The sequence below is a fragment of the Oncorhynchus clarkii genome, chromosome 25 (assembly GCF_045791955.1).
Source record: "Oncorhynchus clarkii lewisi isolate Uvic-CL-2024 chromosome 25, UVic_Ocla_1.0, whole genome shotgun sequence".
In the NCBI taxonomy this organism is placed as follows: Eukaryota; Metazoa; Chordata; class Actinopteri; order Salmoniformes; family Salmonidae; genus Oncorhynchus; species Oncorhynchus clarkii.
Window position 1 is genome coordinate 44,563,218 of NC_092171.1, and position 18,485 is coordinate 44,581,702.

The window sequence follows — 18,485 nt, forward strand, 5'->3', positions numbered from 1 at the left end:
GATATAAGAGAGGCCTCCTCTCTCTGAAAACAGCAGTGTGTGTGTGTTTTCTCTCTGAAAACGGCTCCAATAACCCACAGAACCCTGCAGAAATACTTGGCAGACTGTCTGAGGATAAACAGCTTTGTCAGGCATGCCAGACACACACAGTACACACACACACACACACACACACACACACACACACACACACACACACACACACACACACACACACACACACACACACACACACACACACACACACACACACACACACACAGCCAGAGGGGTTGACTTCTACCCTTTATGAAGCCCTGTACCCAGAGCTGTTCATGAAGCCCTGTCCCCAGAGCTGTTCATGAAGCCCTGTCCCCAGAGCTGTTTATGAAGCCCTGTCCCCAGAGCTGTTCATGAAGCCCTGTCCCCAGAGCTGTTTATGAAGCCCTGTCCCCAGAGCTGTTCATGAAGCCCTGTTCCCAGAGCTGTTCATGAAGCCCTGTTCCCAGAGCTGTTTATGAAGCCCTGTCCCCAGAGCTGTTCATGAAGCCCTGTCCCCAGAGCTGTTCATGAAGCCCTGTTCCCAGAGCTGTTCATGAAGCTCTGTACCCAGAGCTGTTCATAAAGCCCTGTTCCCAGAGCTGTTCATGAAGCCCTGTTCCCAGAGCTGTTTATGAAGCCCTGTTCTCAGAGCTGTTCATGAAGCCCTGTTCCCAGAGCTGTTCATGAAGCCCTGTCCCCAGAGTTGTTCATGAAGCCCTGTTCCCAGAGCTGTTCATGAAGCTCTGTTCCCAGAGCTGTTCATGAAGCCCTGTTCCCAGAGCTGTTCATGAAGCCCTGTCCCCAGAGCTGTTTAGTCCCAGTGTGGTCCCATGAGCCCTGGGAACAAAAAAGAAGAAGTAGTGCACTATATAGGGAAAAGGGTGCCATTGAAGACATCTTTCTGACCTAGTTCATGTTTTCCTGGGTTATCAGAGATCTCCATGACGTACAGCTTCAGTCCGGTGTAGCTCTTTCCAATGGTGTAGATACGAGTGATACGAGGGCATTCTTCATTCACAGCCTTCATCAGCTGCAGAGAAGACAGACACACATCAGTGGTGGGACCTCATTGGACAGTAAAACGATGTGTTTTTATTGGATAAGCACTAAATAGGTGTTTTTAAATAAAGAGATATTGGATAAGCACTTACACATACAGAGGACAGGTACAGGTAGGACAGCTGTGTGTGTGTGTGTGTGTGTGAGTGAGTGAGAGAGAGAGCGTGTGTGTGAGATCTCACCTTCCTCATCTCCTTGTAGTTGTGGTGTCTGAAGTCCAGGTTATCTTTAGAGCCAGACAGTTTTTCAGAGAAGTGTTGCCAAACGTTGTCCGGATCTAAGAGAATGAAGGCCGGGTTGATAAGATCTCTGTGTGTCCTTGACCAGGGTCAAGATGACATGCCAGGGTGTGGGGTACCAGTCAATTCAGGACATACACTGACCTTACAACTTCAATTATTTTCAATGGTTTACAATTCTGAAGTGACTGGATTTGAAATGGAATTGACCCAAACCCTGTAACATGCTACTTTACAAGCCCAGTGTGTAGAGATAAATGACAACACACTGGTTTAAATAGGCTGTTGATACCATGACAGTAGTTGTTTACCAGGGGATAAGCCTACCAGGCTGTTGATACCATGACAGTAGTTGTTTAACCAGGGGATAATCCTACCAGGCTGTTGATACCATGACAGTAATTGTTTTACCAGGGGATAAGCCTACCAGGCTGTTGATACCATGACAGTAGTTGTACCAGGGGATAAGCCTACCAGGCTGTTGATACCATGACAGTAGTTGTACCTGGGGATAAGCCTACCAGGCTGTTGATACCATGACAGTAGTTGCTTTACAAGGGGATAATCCTACCAGAATGCACTACCTGGATGGGTATACTACAAAGCATGTTTGATGAGTTAGCCAACTAACTTGCCTAAATATTCTGAAATAACTTAATATTTTTTTGAAAGATAATCTTGAAATGGGCATGGTCTAATTGACTCGAACAACTAATAGACAATGAGCATGGCCTAAAAACACAATGGGCATGGTCTAAAAACACAACGAGCATGGCCTAAAAACACAACGAGCATGGCCTAAAACACAACGAGCATGGCCTAAAAACACAATGGGCATGGTCTAAAAACACAACGAGCATGGCCTAAAAACACAACGAGCATGGCCTAAAACACAACGAGCATGGCCTAAAAACACAATGAGCATGGCCTAAAAACACAACGAGCATGACCTAAAAACACAGATCCGCGTTTATCTTTCTTATTAACCAGAAAATCAATAATTATTTCTGGATGTTTATAAAAGTTAGCTGGCTAAATCATCGATCCTGCTTTGTAGTAAACCCGTCTTCCAAGTGTAGTGTCGTTGCTCTAGCGTTACTGCACAGAACATATACAGAACATATACAGAACATATACATATACAGAACATATACAGAACAGAACGTATACAGAACATATACAGAACATATACATATACAGAACATATACACGTACAGAACATATACAGAACATATACATATACAGAACATATACAGAACATATACATATACAGAACATATACAGAACATATACAGAACATATACAGGCTCCCATAGCATTGAGGTTTCTGAACATTGAGGTTTCTGAATTTTGACGCATTTACATGACACTGAAGTCAGGCCGAACTAAATATACGCCAGTGTGCCAGATCAATCGTTCCATTACAACACACCTGGGAGGGGGCATCCCAGTACCTCTGCTCTGAGACAGATTGTCCCGTTCCAGTACCAGGTCTGGGGGTTGATGCGGATCCAACGAGCCATCGCGGGCTGAGGGAAGAGGGCCAGATAGGGTGTCTCAGGTTCATTTCGGGATCCAACAAACACCTACAGAAACAACACACACGTTTCAGCTTTAATCTACAGAAACAACACACACGTTTCAGCTTTAATCTACAGAAACAACACACACGTTTCAGCTTTAATCTACAGAAACAACACACACATTTCACCTTTGAACTTGTTTTCCTTGTTTTAACATGGAGATGCCCAATAAATAAAGGCATAAGAGTGCTTTGGCATTTTTTTAAAATCTATATCCTACCGGTCTACCCTTCAACAGTCAATGAACTCCTGTTCTACTTCTCAAATGGATTGACATCAATTGGGCTTCTGGACCACATGCTGATTTATCTATGCCAAATCAAGTCCGGACCTCTAAGCCAGTTCGTCGTCTGATTTTCATTCTTCCCCTTTAATCAGGGACTGATTTAGACCTGGGACACCATGAGGGCGAACAGAGAGAAAACCAGTGGTATTCTGGCCCTTCAGGCTTGGATTTGAATTCCCCTGATCTACGCCAACACGCCATGCTAGAATCCATATCATTCCACTCATCACTCTTTTAACCTACAATCACTTTTGGAAAGTGAACACATTTTATATTCCTCAAATGGACTAACTAAGCAGCTTCCTTGACCCTCCAGTATCTGTAACGTCAAAACGCCACAACCCTTCAGAACGGCTCACCGCCTCCTCTGTTCCGTTCATGCAGGTCTTCCAGGTCTCGGAGTCGTTACTCAGCTGCACTTTGTAGGTTTCAACCCAGTCCCAGCTACAAAGACATTAACAAGGATTACACAACACATTAATGCTTTGTAAAATCTTATTACTATGTAATACATGTAAAGTAAACATACAGTAAAGGTATACTAAACTATAGTAAAGGTATAGTATACATATAGAAAATGTATAGTAAATGTATAGTATACGTATAATAAATGTATAGTATACGTATAGTAAAGGTATAGTAAACATATAGTATACGTATAGTAAAGGTATAGTAAACATATAGTAATAGTATAGTAAAGGTATAGTAAAGATATAGTAAATGTATAGTATACGTATAGTAAAGGTATAGTAAACATATAGTAATAGTATAGTAAAGGTATAGTAAAGGTATAGTAAACATACAGTAAAGGTATACTAAACTATAGTAAAGGTATAGTATACATATAGTAAATGTATAGTAAATGTATAGTATACGTATAATAAATGTATAGTATACGTATAGTAAAGGTATAGTAAACATATAGTATACGTATAGTAAAGGTATAGTAAACATATAGTAATAGTATAGTAAAGGTATAGTAAACATATAGTAATAGTATAGTAAAGGTATAGTAAAGGTTTAGTAAACATATAGTAATAGTATAGTAAAGGTATAGTAAAGGTATAGTAAACATATAGTAAATGTATATTACATGTATAGTAAAGGTATAGTAAATGTATATTACATGTATAGTAAATGTATAGTAAATGTATAGTATACGTATAATAAATGTATAGTATACGTATGGTAAAGGTATAGTAAACATATAGTATACGTATAGTAAAGGTATAGTAAACATATAGTAATAGTATAGTAAAGGTATAGTAAACATATAGTAATAGTATAGTAAAGGTATAGTAAATGTATAGTAAATGTATAGTGAAGGTATAGTAAACGTATTGTAAACAGATAGTAAATGTATAGTAAACAGATAGTAAAGGTATAGTAAACGTATTGTAAACAGATAGTAAATGTATAGTAAACAGATAGTAAAGGTATAGTAAACGTATTGTAAACAGATAGTAAATGTATAGTAAACAGATAGTAAAGGTATAGTAAACGTATAGTAAATGTATTGTAAAGGCTCTGTTGATGTTTTATTAATGTTTACACATTGTCAAAAAACAACTTAACCGACTTTAATTATTATGAATCTAGATAAAATAGAATATGGGGGAAAATACATAAATACCAGATATACGGTATAGTGGAGTATATAGACATACCAGATATACTGTATAGTGGAGTATATAGACATACCAGATATACGGTATAGTGGAGTATATAGACATACCAGATATACGGTATAGTGGAGTACATAGACATACCGTATATATGGTATAGTGGAGTATATAGACATACCAGATATACTGTATAGTGGAGTATATAGACATACCAGATATACAGTATAGTGGAGTATATAGACATACCAGATATACGGTATAGTGGAGTATATAGACATACCGTATATACGGTATAGTGGAGTATATAGACATACCAGATATACGGTATAGTGGAGTATATAGACATACAAGATATACTGTATAGTGGAGTATTTAGACATACTGTACTCACGGTATGATTTTCAATACCATCATATACATATACAGTATACCGTAATATATATATATATATACAGTATATCTCTGGATAACCCTAATAAATATTCAGACCTTTTTAACTAGGTCGTCTCTAAATTCATAGATCCCAGTCACGACTATGTGTCTCTAGGTGTAGGCTATGCCCCCTTCTACTCCTGGTCCCCCACCCAGCACCCGGACTGTCTGACCTATGTCCAGATGGAGTTACGTCCCTGCAGGTTGACTCCTGTGATGCCCCCTTCTTCTCCTGGTCCCCCTGCCAGCACCCCTTCTTCTCCTGGTCCACCTGCCAGCACCCCTTCTACTCCTGGTCCCCCTGCCAGCACCCCCTGGTCCCCCTGCCAGCACCCCTTCTCTTCAGGTCCCCCTGCCAGCACACCTTCTTCTCTTAGTCCCCCTGCCTGCACCCCTTCTTCTCCTGGTTCCTCTGCCAGCACCCCTTCTTCTCCTGGTTCCTCTGCCAGCACCCCTTCTTCTCCTGGTTCCTCTGCCAGCACCCCTTCTTCTCCTGGTCCCCCTGCCAGCACCCCTTCTTCTCCTGGTTCCTCTGCCAGCACCCCTTCTTCTCCTGGTCCCCCTGCCAGCACCCCTTCTTCTCCTGGTCCCCCTGCCAGCACCCCTTCTTCTCCTGGTCCCCCTGCCAGCACCCCTTCTCCTCAGGTCCCCCTGCCAGCACCCCTTCTCTCCTGGTCCCCCTGCCAGCACCCCTTCTTCTCCTGGTCCCCCTGCCAGCACCCCTTCTTCTCCTGGTCCCCCTCCCAGCACCCGGCCTGTCTGACCTACCTCCAGATGGAGTTGCGTCCCTGCAGGATGACTCCTGTGAACAGCGTGGGGCGCAGAGCATCCACCTGCAGCCACTGGTGCTGGTCCTCATACTTAGCACACCACGCGCCATCATACATGTCTCCGTCCTCGATACCTGACTGGACTCACACACACACACACACACAAAATAGCTCAAAGTGTTTTTCAGGAAGCATTCTGCAATAAACTTACCGGTAAACGTATCATTGTATTTAGGAAGCAGATCACAAGGAGAATAACAACTAAGTACTTGGTGGCTATAATATATTAATATCTAGACTATAGACCCACCTGTATATTGAGTCTTGCCCTGTGAGGGCCAAGTCCCATCCGCAGGTAGGATGAAGCCTGGAACTGGCTGTCATCAACCCTCAGTGACTTCAGACCCAGCGGGGGACAGTCTGGAGCGGTTACAACACATGGTGGATCAGGGATAGCCATCATGCTGGCAGGGGGACCAGGAGTGGAAGGGGTGCTGGCAGGGGGACCAGGAGAGAAGGGGTGCTGGCAGGGGGACCAGGAGAAGAAGGGGTGCAGGCAGGGGGACTAAGAGAAGAAGGTGTGCTGGCAGGGGGACCAGAAGAAGAAGGGGTGCTGGCAGGGCAACCAGGAGAAGAAGGGGTGCTGGCAGGGGGACAAGGCGAAGAAGGGGTGCTGGCAGGGGGACCAGGAGTAGAAGGGGTGCTGGCAGGGGGACAGTCTGGAGAGGTTACAACACATGGTGGATCAGGGATAGCCATCATGCTGGCAGGGGGACCAGGAGTGGAAGGGGTGCTGGCAGGGGGACCAGGAGAAGAAGGGGTGCAGGCAGGGGGACTAAGAGAAGAAGGTGTGCTGGCAGGGGGACCAGAAGAAGAAGGGGTGCTGGCAGGGCAACCAGGAGAAAAAGGGGTGCTGGCAGGGGGACGAGGCGAAAAAGGGGTGCTGGCAGGGGGACCTGAGAAGAAGGGGTTGCTGGCAGGGGGACCAGGAGAAGAAGGGGTGCTGGCAGGGGGACCAGGAGTAGAAGGGGTGCTGGCAGGGGGACAGTCTGGAGAGGTTACAACACATGGTGGATCAGGGATAGCCATCATGCTGGCAGGGGGACCAGGAGTGGAAGGGGTGCTGGCAGGGGGGCCAGGAGTGGAAGGGGTGCTGGCAGAGGAACCAGGAGAAGAAGGGGTGCAGGCAGGGGGACTAAGAGAAGAAGGTGTGCTGGCAGGGGGACCAGAAGAAGAAGGGGTGCTGGCAGGGCAACCAGGAGAAGAAGGGGTGCTGGCAGGGGGACAAGGCGAAGAAAGGGTGCTGGCAGGGGGACCTGAGAAGAAGGGGTGCTGGCAGGGGGACCAGGAGAAGAAAGGGTGCTGGCAGGGGGACCAGGAGAAGAAGGGGTGCTGGCAGGGGGACCAGGAGAAGCAGGGGTGCTGGCAGGGGGACAGTCTGGAGAGGTTACAACACATGGTGGATCAGGGATAGCCATCATGCCACTCCTTGCCACATCTTGTCATGTATGGCATTTAAAAAAAAACCTATATTTAACCTTTATTTAACTAGGTAATTCAGTTAAGAACAAATTCTTATTTACAATGACAGCCTAGGAACAGTTGGTTAACTGCCTTGTTCAGAACGACAGATTTCTACCTTGTCAGCTCGGGGATTCGATCTAGCAACTGTTCGGTTACCGGTCCAACACTCTAACCAATAGGCTACCCTGCCGCAAACATGGAGTTGAAATGATAGCACAACTAGATCTGGGACCAGGCTAGATCAGGGCTGTGTTCTAGACACACAGACATCTCTGATCCGTGTAGATGATCAGATCTTAACTGGAGAAGTGTTTAACATCTCAGGAACCACAAACAATCCTATTACCTGCACAGACCTGCACAGAATACCTGGAATGCACCCACTATCTCAAAGCAGGATGTGTGTGCCTCGGTGTGTCTGTGCCTCGGTGTGTGTGTGCCTCGGTGTGCCTGTGCCTCGGTGTGCCTGTGCTTCAGTGTGTCTGTGCCTCGGTGTGTCTGTGCCTCGGTGTGTCTGTGCCTCCGTGTGTCTGTGATGCCGTGTGTCTGTGTCTCGGTGTGTCTGTGCCTCGGTGTGTGTGTGCCTCGGTGTGCCTGTGCCTCGGTGTGTGTCTGTGCCTCAGTGTGTCTGTGCCTCAGTGTGTCTGTGCCTCGGTGTGTGTGTGTGCCTCGGTGTGTCTGTGCCTCGGTGTGCCTGTGCCTCCGTGTGTCTGTGCCTCGGTGTGCCTGTGCCTCCGTGTGTCTGTGCCTCGGTGTGTCTGTGCCTCGGTGTGTCTGTGCCTCGGTGTGCCTGTGCCTCGGTGTGTCTTTGCCTCAGTGTGTGTGTGTGTGCCTCGGTGTGTCTGTGCCTCGGTGTGCCTGTGCCTCGGTGTGTCTGTGCCCCGGTGTGTCTGCAGGGTTCGGGAGAAGGCAGTTCTGTTCAATGGTAGCAGGAGAGAAAGTCATGTATGTTTTGAGAGACAAACCCCCCGGCTGTCAGAGATAATGTAGAAATGTGAAGTTGCAGAAGAAGTTGAGTGCATGAGTTCCTTTCGTTCCCCCCAGGATCTGAAATATGTCTAATTCTCCTCTTAGTCAGTTCTGTGGAAGTGTACAGGAACTCACAGCCCCCTTCCCCTTGTAGTGTGTGTGTGTGTGTGTGTGTGTGTGTGTGTGTGTGTGTGTGTGTGTGTGTGTGTGTGACAAAAAAACTTCCCTGGAAGTTGAGGAGAACCCGTTCCTCCCTCCCTCCCTCCCTCCCTCACATACACACCCCACTCCTCGTATGGGGGAGTCAGTGTAGTGGGAGTGCAGAGCATTGGGCTGGATATCAGTGAACCAGGAAGGAACAGAGCATCATGCAGAGCTGTTACACAATGCTAGACTCAGTTAGACAGGGTTATAGTCAGGGCAGAGCTGGGATGTAATATGAGACTCAGACAGGGTTATAGTCAGGGCAGAGCTGGGATGTAATAGGAGACTCAGACAGGGTTATAGTCAGGGCAGAGCTGGGATGTAATATGGGACTCAGTTAGACAGGGTTATAGTCAGGGCAGAGCTGGGATGTAATATGAGACTCAGACAGGGTTATAGTCAGGGCAGAGCTGGGATGTAATAGGAGACTCAGACAGGGTTATAGTCAGGGCAGAGCTGGGATGTAATATGAGACTCAGACAGGGTTATAGTCAGGGCAGAGCTGGGATGTAATATGAGACTCAGACAGGGTTATAGTCAGGGCAGAGCTGGGATGTAATATGAGACTCAGACAGGGTTATAGTCAGGGCAGAGCTGGGATGTAATATGAGACTCAGACAGGGTTATAGTCAGGGCAGAGCTGGGATGTAATATGGGACTCAGACAGGTTTATAGTCAGGGCAGAGCTGGGATGTAATATGAGACTCAGACAGGGTTATAGTCAGGGCAGAGCTGGGATGTAATATGAGACTCAGACAGGGTTATAGTCAGGGCAGAGCTGGGATGTAATATGGGACTCAGACAGGGTTATAGTCAGGGCAGAGCTGGGATGTAATATGAGACTCAGACAGGGTTATAGTCAGGGCAGAGCTGGGATGTAATATGAGACTCAGACAGGGTTATAGTCAGGGTAGAGCTGGGATGTAATATGAGACTCAGACAGGTTTATAGTCAGGGCAGAGCTGGGATGTAATATGAGACTCAGACAGGGCTATAGTCAGGGCAGAGCTGGGATGTAATATGGGACTCAGACAGGTTTATAGTCAGGGCAGAGCTGGGATGTAATATGAGACTCAGACAGGGTTATAGTCAGGGCAGAGCTGGGATGTAATATGAGACTCAGACAGGGTTATAGTCAGGGCAGAGCTGGGATGTAATATGGGACTCAGACAGGGTTATAGTCAGGGCAGAGCTGGGATGTAATATGAGACTCAGACAGGGTTATAGTCAGGGCAGAGCTGGGATGTAATATGAGACTCAGACAGGGTTATAGTCAGGGTAGAGCTGGGATGTAATATGAGACTCAGACAGGGTTATAGTCAGGGCAGAGCTGGGATGTAATATGAGACTCAGACAGGGTTATAGTCAGGGCAGAGCTGGGATGTAATATGAGACTCAGACAGGTTTATAGTCAGGGCAGAGCTGGGATGTAATATGAGACTCAGACAGGGTTATAGTCAGGGTAGAGCTGGGATGTAATATGAGACTCAGACAGGGTTATAGTCAGGGCAGAGCTGGGATGTAATATGAGACTCAGACAGGGTTATAGTCAGGGCAGAGCTGGGATGTAATATGAGACTCAGACAGGGTTATAGTCAGGGCAGAGCTGGGATGTAATATGAGACTCAGACAGGTTTATTGTCAGGGCAGAGCTGGGATGTAATATGAGACTCAGACAGGGTTATAGTCAGGGCAGAGCTGGGATGTAATATGAGACTCAGACAGGGCTATAGGTGTGCATCTCAAAGGCACCCTATTCCCTATATAGTGCACTACTTTTGACCAGAGCCCAGGAGGTATATAGTGCACTACTTTTGACCAGAGCCTATAGGAAAGAAGTGCACTAGAAAGGGAACAAGGTGCCATGTGAGACGCAGAAAAGGGAGTCAACTGAGACTTAGTGTGTATCACGTCGCCGGAGAAGATGGCTGACGTTTTACGTGCTCCTAACCAAGCGCGGTTGTTTTTTCTTCGTTTTTTCCCGTTGTTTGTAACTTCTTTTTTTTCCTCTTCTCTTTTTAACTTATTTTGTACATAATGTTACTGCTACCGTCTCCTATCACCAAAATAACTTCTGGACATCAGAACAGAGATTACTCACCACGAACTGGCGCAAGCTTTTCATTTAAAAAAATGTACGAGTGTGACGAGGTCGACGTGAAGGACATACTGCTTTCCCGGGAACAGGCCCAAATCCCGGTCATTTGCGTGAAGAGAGGACGGGGGTCGGGCTGACTTCGGAGAATTCGTAGGCGATCGAATAAACCCCCACTTCCTTCCGTTCTACTAGCTCACATAAAATAATTGGAAAATAAAATCGAAGACCTACGCGGAAGATTAAACTGCCAACGGGACATTCAAAACTGCAATATCTTATGCTTCACAGAGTCGTGGCTGAACGACGACATCATCAACATACGGCAGGCTGGTTATACGATGTACCGGCAGGATAGAACAGCGGCGTCTGGTTAGACAAGGGGGAGGCGGACAATGTATATTTGTAAACAACAGCTGGTGCACTTCTAAAGAAGTCTCAGGGTTTTGTTCACCTGAGGTAGAGCATCTCATGATAAGTTGTAGACCACACTACCTACCGAGAGAGTTTTCATCTGTATTCTTTGTAGCTGTTTTACCTACCACCACAGTCAGAGGCACTAAGACCGCATTGAATGAGCTGTATTCCGCCATAAGCAAACAAGAAAACGCTCACCCAGAGGCGGTGCGCGCTTGTGGCCGGGGACTTTAATGCAGGGGAAACTTAAATCAGTTCTACATAATATCTATCAACATGTTAAATGTGCAACCAGAGGAAAAAAAACTCTAGATCACCTTTACTCCACACACAGAGACGTGTACAAAGCTCTCCCTTGCCCTCCATTTGGAAATCTGACCACAATTCTATCCTCCTGATTCCTGCTTACAAGCAAAATTTTAAGCAGGAAGCACCAGTGACTTGATCAATAAGAAAGTGATCAGATGAAGCAGATGTAAAGCTACAGGACTGTTTTGCTATTACAGACTGGAATATGTTCCGGGATTCCTCCGATGGCATTGAGGAGTACAACACATCAGTCACTGGCTTTATCAATAAGTGCATCGAGGATGTTGTCCCCACAGTGACCGTACATACATACCACAACCAGAAGCCATGGATTACAGGCAACATCCGTACTAAGCTAAAGGCTAGAGCTGCCTCTTTCAAGGAGCGGGACTTTAACCCGGAAGCTTAGAAGAAATCCAACTGTACCCTCCGAGGCAAATAGGCAAATAACACTGAAACATGCATGAGAGCACCAGCTGTTACGGACAACTGTGTGATCACGCTCTCCGCAGCCGATGTGAGTAAGACCTTTAAACAGGTCAACATTCACAAGGCCGCAGGGCCAGACGGATTACCATGACGTGTATTGCGAGCATGCGCTGACCAACTGGTAAGTGTCTTCACTGACATTTTCAACCTCTCCCAACATGTTTTAAGCAGACCAGCATAGTCCCTGTGCTCAAGAACACTAAGGTAACCTGCCTAAACGACCCGTAGCACTCATGTCGGTAGCCATGAAGTGCTTCAAAAGGCTGGTCATGGCTCACATCAACACCATCATCCCAGAAACCCTAGACCCACCCAATTTGCATAACGCACCAACAGATCCACAGATGACGTAATCTCTATTGCACTCCACACTGCCCTTTCCCACCTGGACAAAAGGAACAGCTATGTGAGAATGCTATTCATTGACTACAGCTCAGCGTTCAATACCATAGTGCCCTCAAAGCTCATCAATAAGCTAAGGACCCTGGGACTAAACACCTCCTTCTGCAACTGAATCCTGGACTTCCTGACGGGCCGCCCCCATGTGGTAAGGGTAGATAATAACACATCCGCCATGCTATACCTATAGGGGAGGGTCTGGGTGGGTGTCTGTCTGCGGTGGCGGCTCTGGCACGGGACGTGGACCCCACTCCATTATAGTCTTTACCTGCTTCTTAACCCGCCTCCGTGGCGCCTTTCGAGCGGCGACCCTCGCCGCCGACCTCGGACTGGGGACCCTAGCAACGGGTCCCCGGGCAACTCCGGCAGCACCGGACCGGCGGGAGACTCTGGCAGCTCCGATGTGAAGGGCGACTCCGACAGCGTCGGAGTGACGGGCGATTCTGGCAGCTCCTGGCTGACGGACGGCTCTGGCAGCTCCTGACTGACGGGCGGCTCTGGCAGCTCAGGACAGACGGGAGACTCTGGCAGCTCAGGACAGACGGGAGACTCTGGCAGCGCTGGACAGGAGGGGGCACCTGGAGGAAGGAGCCGGAGAGACAGCCTGGTGCGTTGGGCTGCCACCGGAGGCCTGGTGCGTGGAGGAGGCACCGAATAGACCGGACCGTGGAGGCGCACTGTAGGTCTCGAGCACCGAGCCTGCACAACCCTACCTGGCTGGATACTCCCCGTCGCCAGGCCAGTGCGGAGAGGTGGAACAGACCACACTGGGCTGTGCTGCCGAACCGGGGACACCGTGCGTAGGGCTGGTGCCATGTACCCCGGCCCAGACCAGATGCGCTGAGCCGGCTTCATGGCACCTGGCTCGATGCCCACTCTAGCCCGGCCGATACGAGGCGCTGCTAAGTATCGCACCGGTCCACCTCTCTCCACAGTAAGCACGGGGAGTTGGCTCAGTTCTCCTACCTGACTTAGCCACACTCCCCGTGTGCCTCCCCCAAGAAATTTTTGGGGCTGCCTTTCGTCCCAGCCGCGCTGCCATGCTGCCTCCTCATACCACTGCCGCTCAACTTTCGCGATATTCCCCAGCCTGTGCCCAGGGTCCTTCTCCGTCCAGAATCTCCTCCCATGTCCATGAGTCCATAGATTTCTGCTGCTGCCCGATACCACGCTGCTTGGTCATGGGTGATTTTGGTCATGGGTGATTTTGGTCGTGGGTGATTTTGGTCGTGGGTGATTTTGGTCGTGGGTGATTTTGGTCATGGGTGATTTTGGTCATGGGTGATTTTGGTCGTGGGTGATTTTGGTCATGGGTGATTTTGGTCATGGGTGATTTTGGTCGTGGGTGATTTTGGTCATGGGTGATTTTGGTCGTGGGTGATTTTGGTCGTGGGTGATTTTGGTCGTGGGTGATTTTGGTCGTGGGTGATTTTGGTCGTGGGTGATTTTGGTCGTGGGTGATTTTGGTCGTGGGTGATTCTGTAACGGATTTCCTCCTCTTCGTCTGAGGAGGAGTAGCAAAGATCGGACCAATACGCAGCGTGGTAAGTGTCCATGATACTTTAATAATAACTGAACAAGACTCAATAAAAAAATAACAAAGTGAATGGAAAGGAAAACCGAAACAGTCCTGAATGGTGACACAAACAAGGCTACCTAAGTATGATTCTCAATCAGAGACAACTAACGACACCTGCCTCTGATTGAGAACCATACCAGGGCAACCACAAAACACAACATAGAAAAACGAACATAGATAACCCTCCCAACTCACGCCCTGACCATACTAAAACAAAGACATAACAAAAGAACTAAGGTCAGAACGTGACAACCTGCTATGAGACTCTAAATTGAACTCAGGTGCATCCTGTTTCCATTGATCATCCTTGAGAAGTTTCTACAAGTTTCTTGATTGCAGTCCACTTGTAGTAAATTATATTGATTGGACATGATTTGGAAAAGCACACACCTGTCTATATAAGGTCCTACAGTTGACAGTACATGTCAGCGAAAAAAACAAGCTATGAGGTGGAAGGAATTGTCCGTAGAGCTCCGAGACAAGATTTTGTCTAGGCACAGATCTGGGGAAGGGTACCAAAAAATGTCTGCAGCATTGAAGGTCCCCAAGAACACAGTGGCCTCCATCATTCTAAAATGGAAGAAGTTTGGAACCACGAAGACTCTTCCCAGAGCTGGCCGCCCAGCCAAACTGTGCAATCAGGGGAGAAGGGGATAAGGAGAGGTGACCAAGAACCCAATGGTCACTTTGACAGAGCTCTGGAGTTCCTCTGTGGAGATGGCAGGACCTTACAGAAGAACAACCATCTCTGCAGTAACCCACCAATCAGGCCTTCATGGTAGAGTGGCCAGACGGAAGCCACTCCTCAGTAAAAGGCACGTGACAGCCCGCTGGGAGTTTACCAAAAGACACCTAAAGGACTCTCAGAAAAATTAGAAACAAGATTCTCTGGTCTGATGAAACCAAGATTGAACTATCTGGCCTGAATGCTAAGCGTCTGGAGGAAACCTGGCACCATCCCTACGGTGAAGCATGGTGGTGGCAGCATCATGCTGTGGGGATTTTTCATCGGTAGGAACTGGGAGACTAAACACGATCGATGGGAAAGACGAACGGAGCAAAGTACAGAGAGATCCTTGATGAAAACCTGCTCCAGAACGCTCAGGACCTCAGACAATGCAGAAGTGGCTTAGGAACAAGTCTCTGAATGTCCTTGAGTGGCCAAGCCAGAGCCCGGACTGGAACCCGATCAAATGTCTCTTGAGAGACCTGAAAATAGCTGTGCAGTGACACTCTTCATCCAACCTGACAGAGCTTGAGAGGATCTGCAGAGAGAAATGGGAGAAACTCCCCAAATACAGGTGTGCCAAGCTTGTAGCGTCATATCCAAGAAGACTCGAGTCTGTAATCACTGCCAAAGGTGCAAAGTACTGAGTAAAGGGTTTGAATACTTATGTAAATGTGATTTAAATAATGAGGAGATGGCACCTGGGTACCCACTTCTATAAACCAATGAGAAGATGGGAGAGGCAGGACTTGCAGCGCGATCTGCGTCAGAAATAGAAAGGACTTGTATTTTAGCCCTTGGCAACGCAGAGGCTCGTTGACGTGCGCGAGTAGTGTGGGTGCAATAATTGAATAACATGGAGTTCTAGATGTATTCTGAAGTGCACGTGATGCGAGCGGTGTAGTCAGCCTGTAAGGAGGAGTGCCAAAGGGGCTGTATTCAAGCGATTATTATGTTTTTTTGTTTGTAATTATATGATTATTATTATGTTATTACATTATTAAAGTAACTGCACTGTGAAAATCTCACGTTTAAAAGTTAATATTCTGTTAACTCATATCCAAATAATGTTGTTGACTCGTCCTTAGTCGTATTTGTGGCCAAAGCATAAATTGGAGAAGAAGAAAAAAAACCACTTCAAAAACCCCACCTCAAACTTGTATCTCAAACAGACGTTTGAAAAATGCTTGCTATTTCCTCATATGGAAATACTCATCGGGAGGATAAACAGACCAATCAGCGGTCTTGAGGAGGATGCGCGAGACAATCAGCAATCTATTAACGTTATTATTTTTAATGACTGGTTTGTAAGTAATTATAGGTCCTATTTCATTGAAATCTGGAAACACTGGGCAGTTACTTTAAATAATTATATTACACAAGTATTATAATTATATTATCAAATTAATTCTTATTAAGTTATAAGGACTTAGCTAGAAATTCATGCTTTACATCAATAACAGCTTAATAAGCCTAAGTGATACTGGCAAGTCTTTATTTTCTTCAAAGTTTATATCAAGAACAAGAATGTGTAATATAAATATATATATATATATATATATATATATATATATATATATATATATATATATATACACAGAAGGAAAGGAAGTAGTGTATCTGGCAGAATGACAGTATTAGACCGACTGTTACATGACTGCCGCTGTAGCCTTGTCTGCCCCTTTATTAAACGCATTAATTACACGCGTTACTCCTGCACATACAGAACCAATTACTGAGGCACACAAAAAAAACGTATGAACTAAATAAACCATTATTAAAGTAGAGATCTATCCGTGCACAAACAAAAAAGTTGAGAAAATCCCTCCATGGCATGCACAATGTCATACAGTTAAATGCTGACGTATGTAAATTTCAGAATAAATTCCTTTGCAAAGGACTAGGTTATACATTTACCAGGTTCTTTCTTTGCGTCTGCTGTGCCATTCTTGGTTTCATGTTTTCCATCCTCGTCTTGATCGATGCGCTTGTCATCTGCATTTTTCTTTCGCATATTTTTCTTTCCCAAAACGGGTTTATTGGCTGTGGTGGTGGTGGTGGTGGATAATAATGAGAACACGGGCGTCTTAAAAGTTATCGTTCTGTTAACAGTAGAGTTCAATGTCATGTTAACGGATGTGATAGTTGCATTAAATTCGCTGACATCGTCAGTTTTCACGACAAAAACTATTGCAGACAAAATGCACAATATCTTGGCCATTCTCTTTCTGTGCTTGAAACATAGAGCTGTCCACTTAAACCCACAAGCGCTCCGTATTTATAAAACCGTAATATATCAATAAGCTGCACACATTACCGTAAAACCTACAGTACGGCTATATATAAAGTTTTTTTAAAAGAGAGCACACGCGAGAAATAGAGCATTGTTGCATTTTATTGTATTCCGATTTCGGAGACTGTCTTATTTGATTATAGCTTTATTTCAATGATTGACTTTTAATTTTGAAAGAGACGCATCTAATTTGGTAAAAAATGTAAAAACCATTTGCCATAATCTCAAGGCAGCAAACTACTGCGTCATCGGCATATGACGTTTATCCCGGAAATGGCCACGCAAGCGACTGGACTGTTTGGAGAACCATAACAACTCTAGTTAGATAATTGTCAATTTTCATTTACAACATGCTGTCAGAAGAAGGATATTAGCTTCATTTACAGTATCATATGCGTTTCGTTGGATATCGTTCGTGGTTTTACAACCGGTACGACTTATTTTGAAATGTTGCCACTATGACAGAAGCGTGATATCAGAATCAAAAGTAGCTAGCTACAATGCTAACGTCTTAGCATGTTGTAATAACATCTGGTTCTAGCTAGCTACAATTAAATGCTGTGGTTTAGCTGTTGTCCGCCGACATAAATAGACCGAGATGTAGTTTGCTGACAAACTTGTCATTACTAAGGAACGTATAACGTAAGGCAGTTAACTATCAAGGGGTCACTTCGGGTTGTGCACCTTCAATATAAATAGTCCCTTTATGTAATGTGGATACTTGTGGCAGAAAACAAGGCCAACTAAGCCAACTAATAGATTTCACCAGTAGGACGACGGTCATTGGTAGACATATTGATAGTTTTTTGTTGTTGTCAACTTTGATGTTGATCATGTCAGTAAATGTCAATGGTATTGCCTGACGTGTGTGTGTGTGTGTGTGTGTGTGTGGCAGGTGAATAACCGACCATGAAGAGGGACCAGTCAGATGGACAGACATCTACCTTCCTCTCTTCTCTAACCATGTGACAAAAGTATTCTGCTCACCAAACATTTTTCTACCACGCCAAAAGGGGACGAATTATCTCAAGATGCCTCGGTTGGAAGACGTCGCCAACATTGTTCTGAGAGTGCCAAGCATCCTGGTACTGGACTTGCTCTATAAATGTGACATTGATAGCTTCACAGAGCACCTCAGGGCGAAGAACGAAGACATGCTCTTCAAATACAAATATGTTATCTGGAACCTCTATTACCTAGGTAACATTCATACACGTCAGCTACGTCCCAAATGGCACCATAGGTCCCTGGTCAACAGTAGTGCACTATATATAGGGAATATGGTCCTGGTCAACAGTAGTGCACTATATATAGGGAATATGGCCCTGGTCAACGGTAGTGCACTATATATAGGGAATAGGGCCCTGGTCAACAGTAGTGCACTATATATAGGGAATATGGCCCTGGTCAACAGTAGTGCACTATATAGGGAATATGGCTCTGGTCAACAGTAGTGCACTATATA

At 45.9% G+C, this 18,485-nt stretch overlaps 2 protein-coding genes across 2 annotated transcripts in view; one reads left to right on the forward strand and one right to left on the reverse strand.

The window, feature by feature from the left end:
- The window catches only part of LOC139383733 (probable carboxypeptidase X1), a 34,948-nt gene extending 17,956 nt beyond the window's left edge, over positions 1 to 16,992 (reverse strand). The window contains exons 1-7 of the mRNA XM_071128292.1: positions 16,645 to 16,992; positions 6,326 to 6,435; positions 6,014 to 6,153; positions 3,548 to 3,632; positions 2,752 to 2,905; positions 1,263 to 1,357; positions 928 to 1,051 (exon numbers count right to left, since the gene is read on the reverse strand). Coding sequence (XP_070984393.1) covers positions 928 to 1,051; positions 1,263 to 1,357; positions 2,752 to 2,905; positions 3,548 to 3,632; positions 6,014 to 6,153; positions 6,326 to 6,435; positions 16,645 to 16,948 — 1,012 coding nt within the window. The 5' untranslated portion in view covers positions 16,949 to 16,992. The remainder of the gene's footprint in view (positions 1 to 927; positions 1,052 to 1,262; positions 1,358 to 2,751; positions 2,906 to 3,547; positions 3,633 to 6,013; positions 6,154 to 6,325; positions 6,436 to 16,644) is intronic.
- A 292-nt stretch (positions 16,993 to 17,284) lies between these two features.
- Positions 17,285 to 18,485, forward strand: part of LOC139383326 (RING finger protein 145-like) — a 34,843-nt gene continuing 33,642 nt past the window's right edge. Inside the window, exons 1-2 of the mRNA XM_071127816.1 lie at positions 17,285 to 17,450; positions 17,916 to 18,220. Coding sequence (XP_070983917.1) covers positions 18,052 to 18,220 — 169 coding nt within the window. The 5' untranslated portion in view covers positions 17,285 to 17,450; positions 17,916 to 18,051. The remainder of the gene's footprint in view (positions 17,451 to 17,915; positions 18,221 to 18,485) is intronic.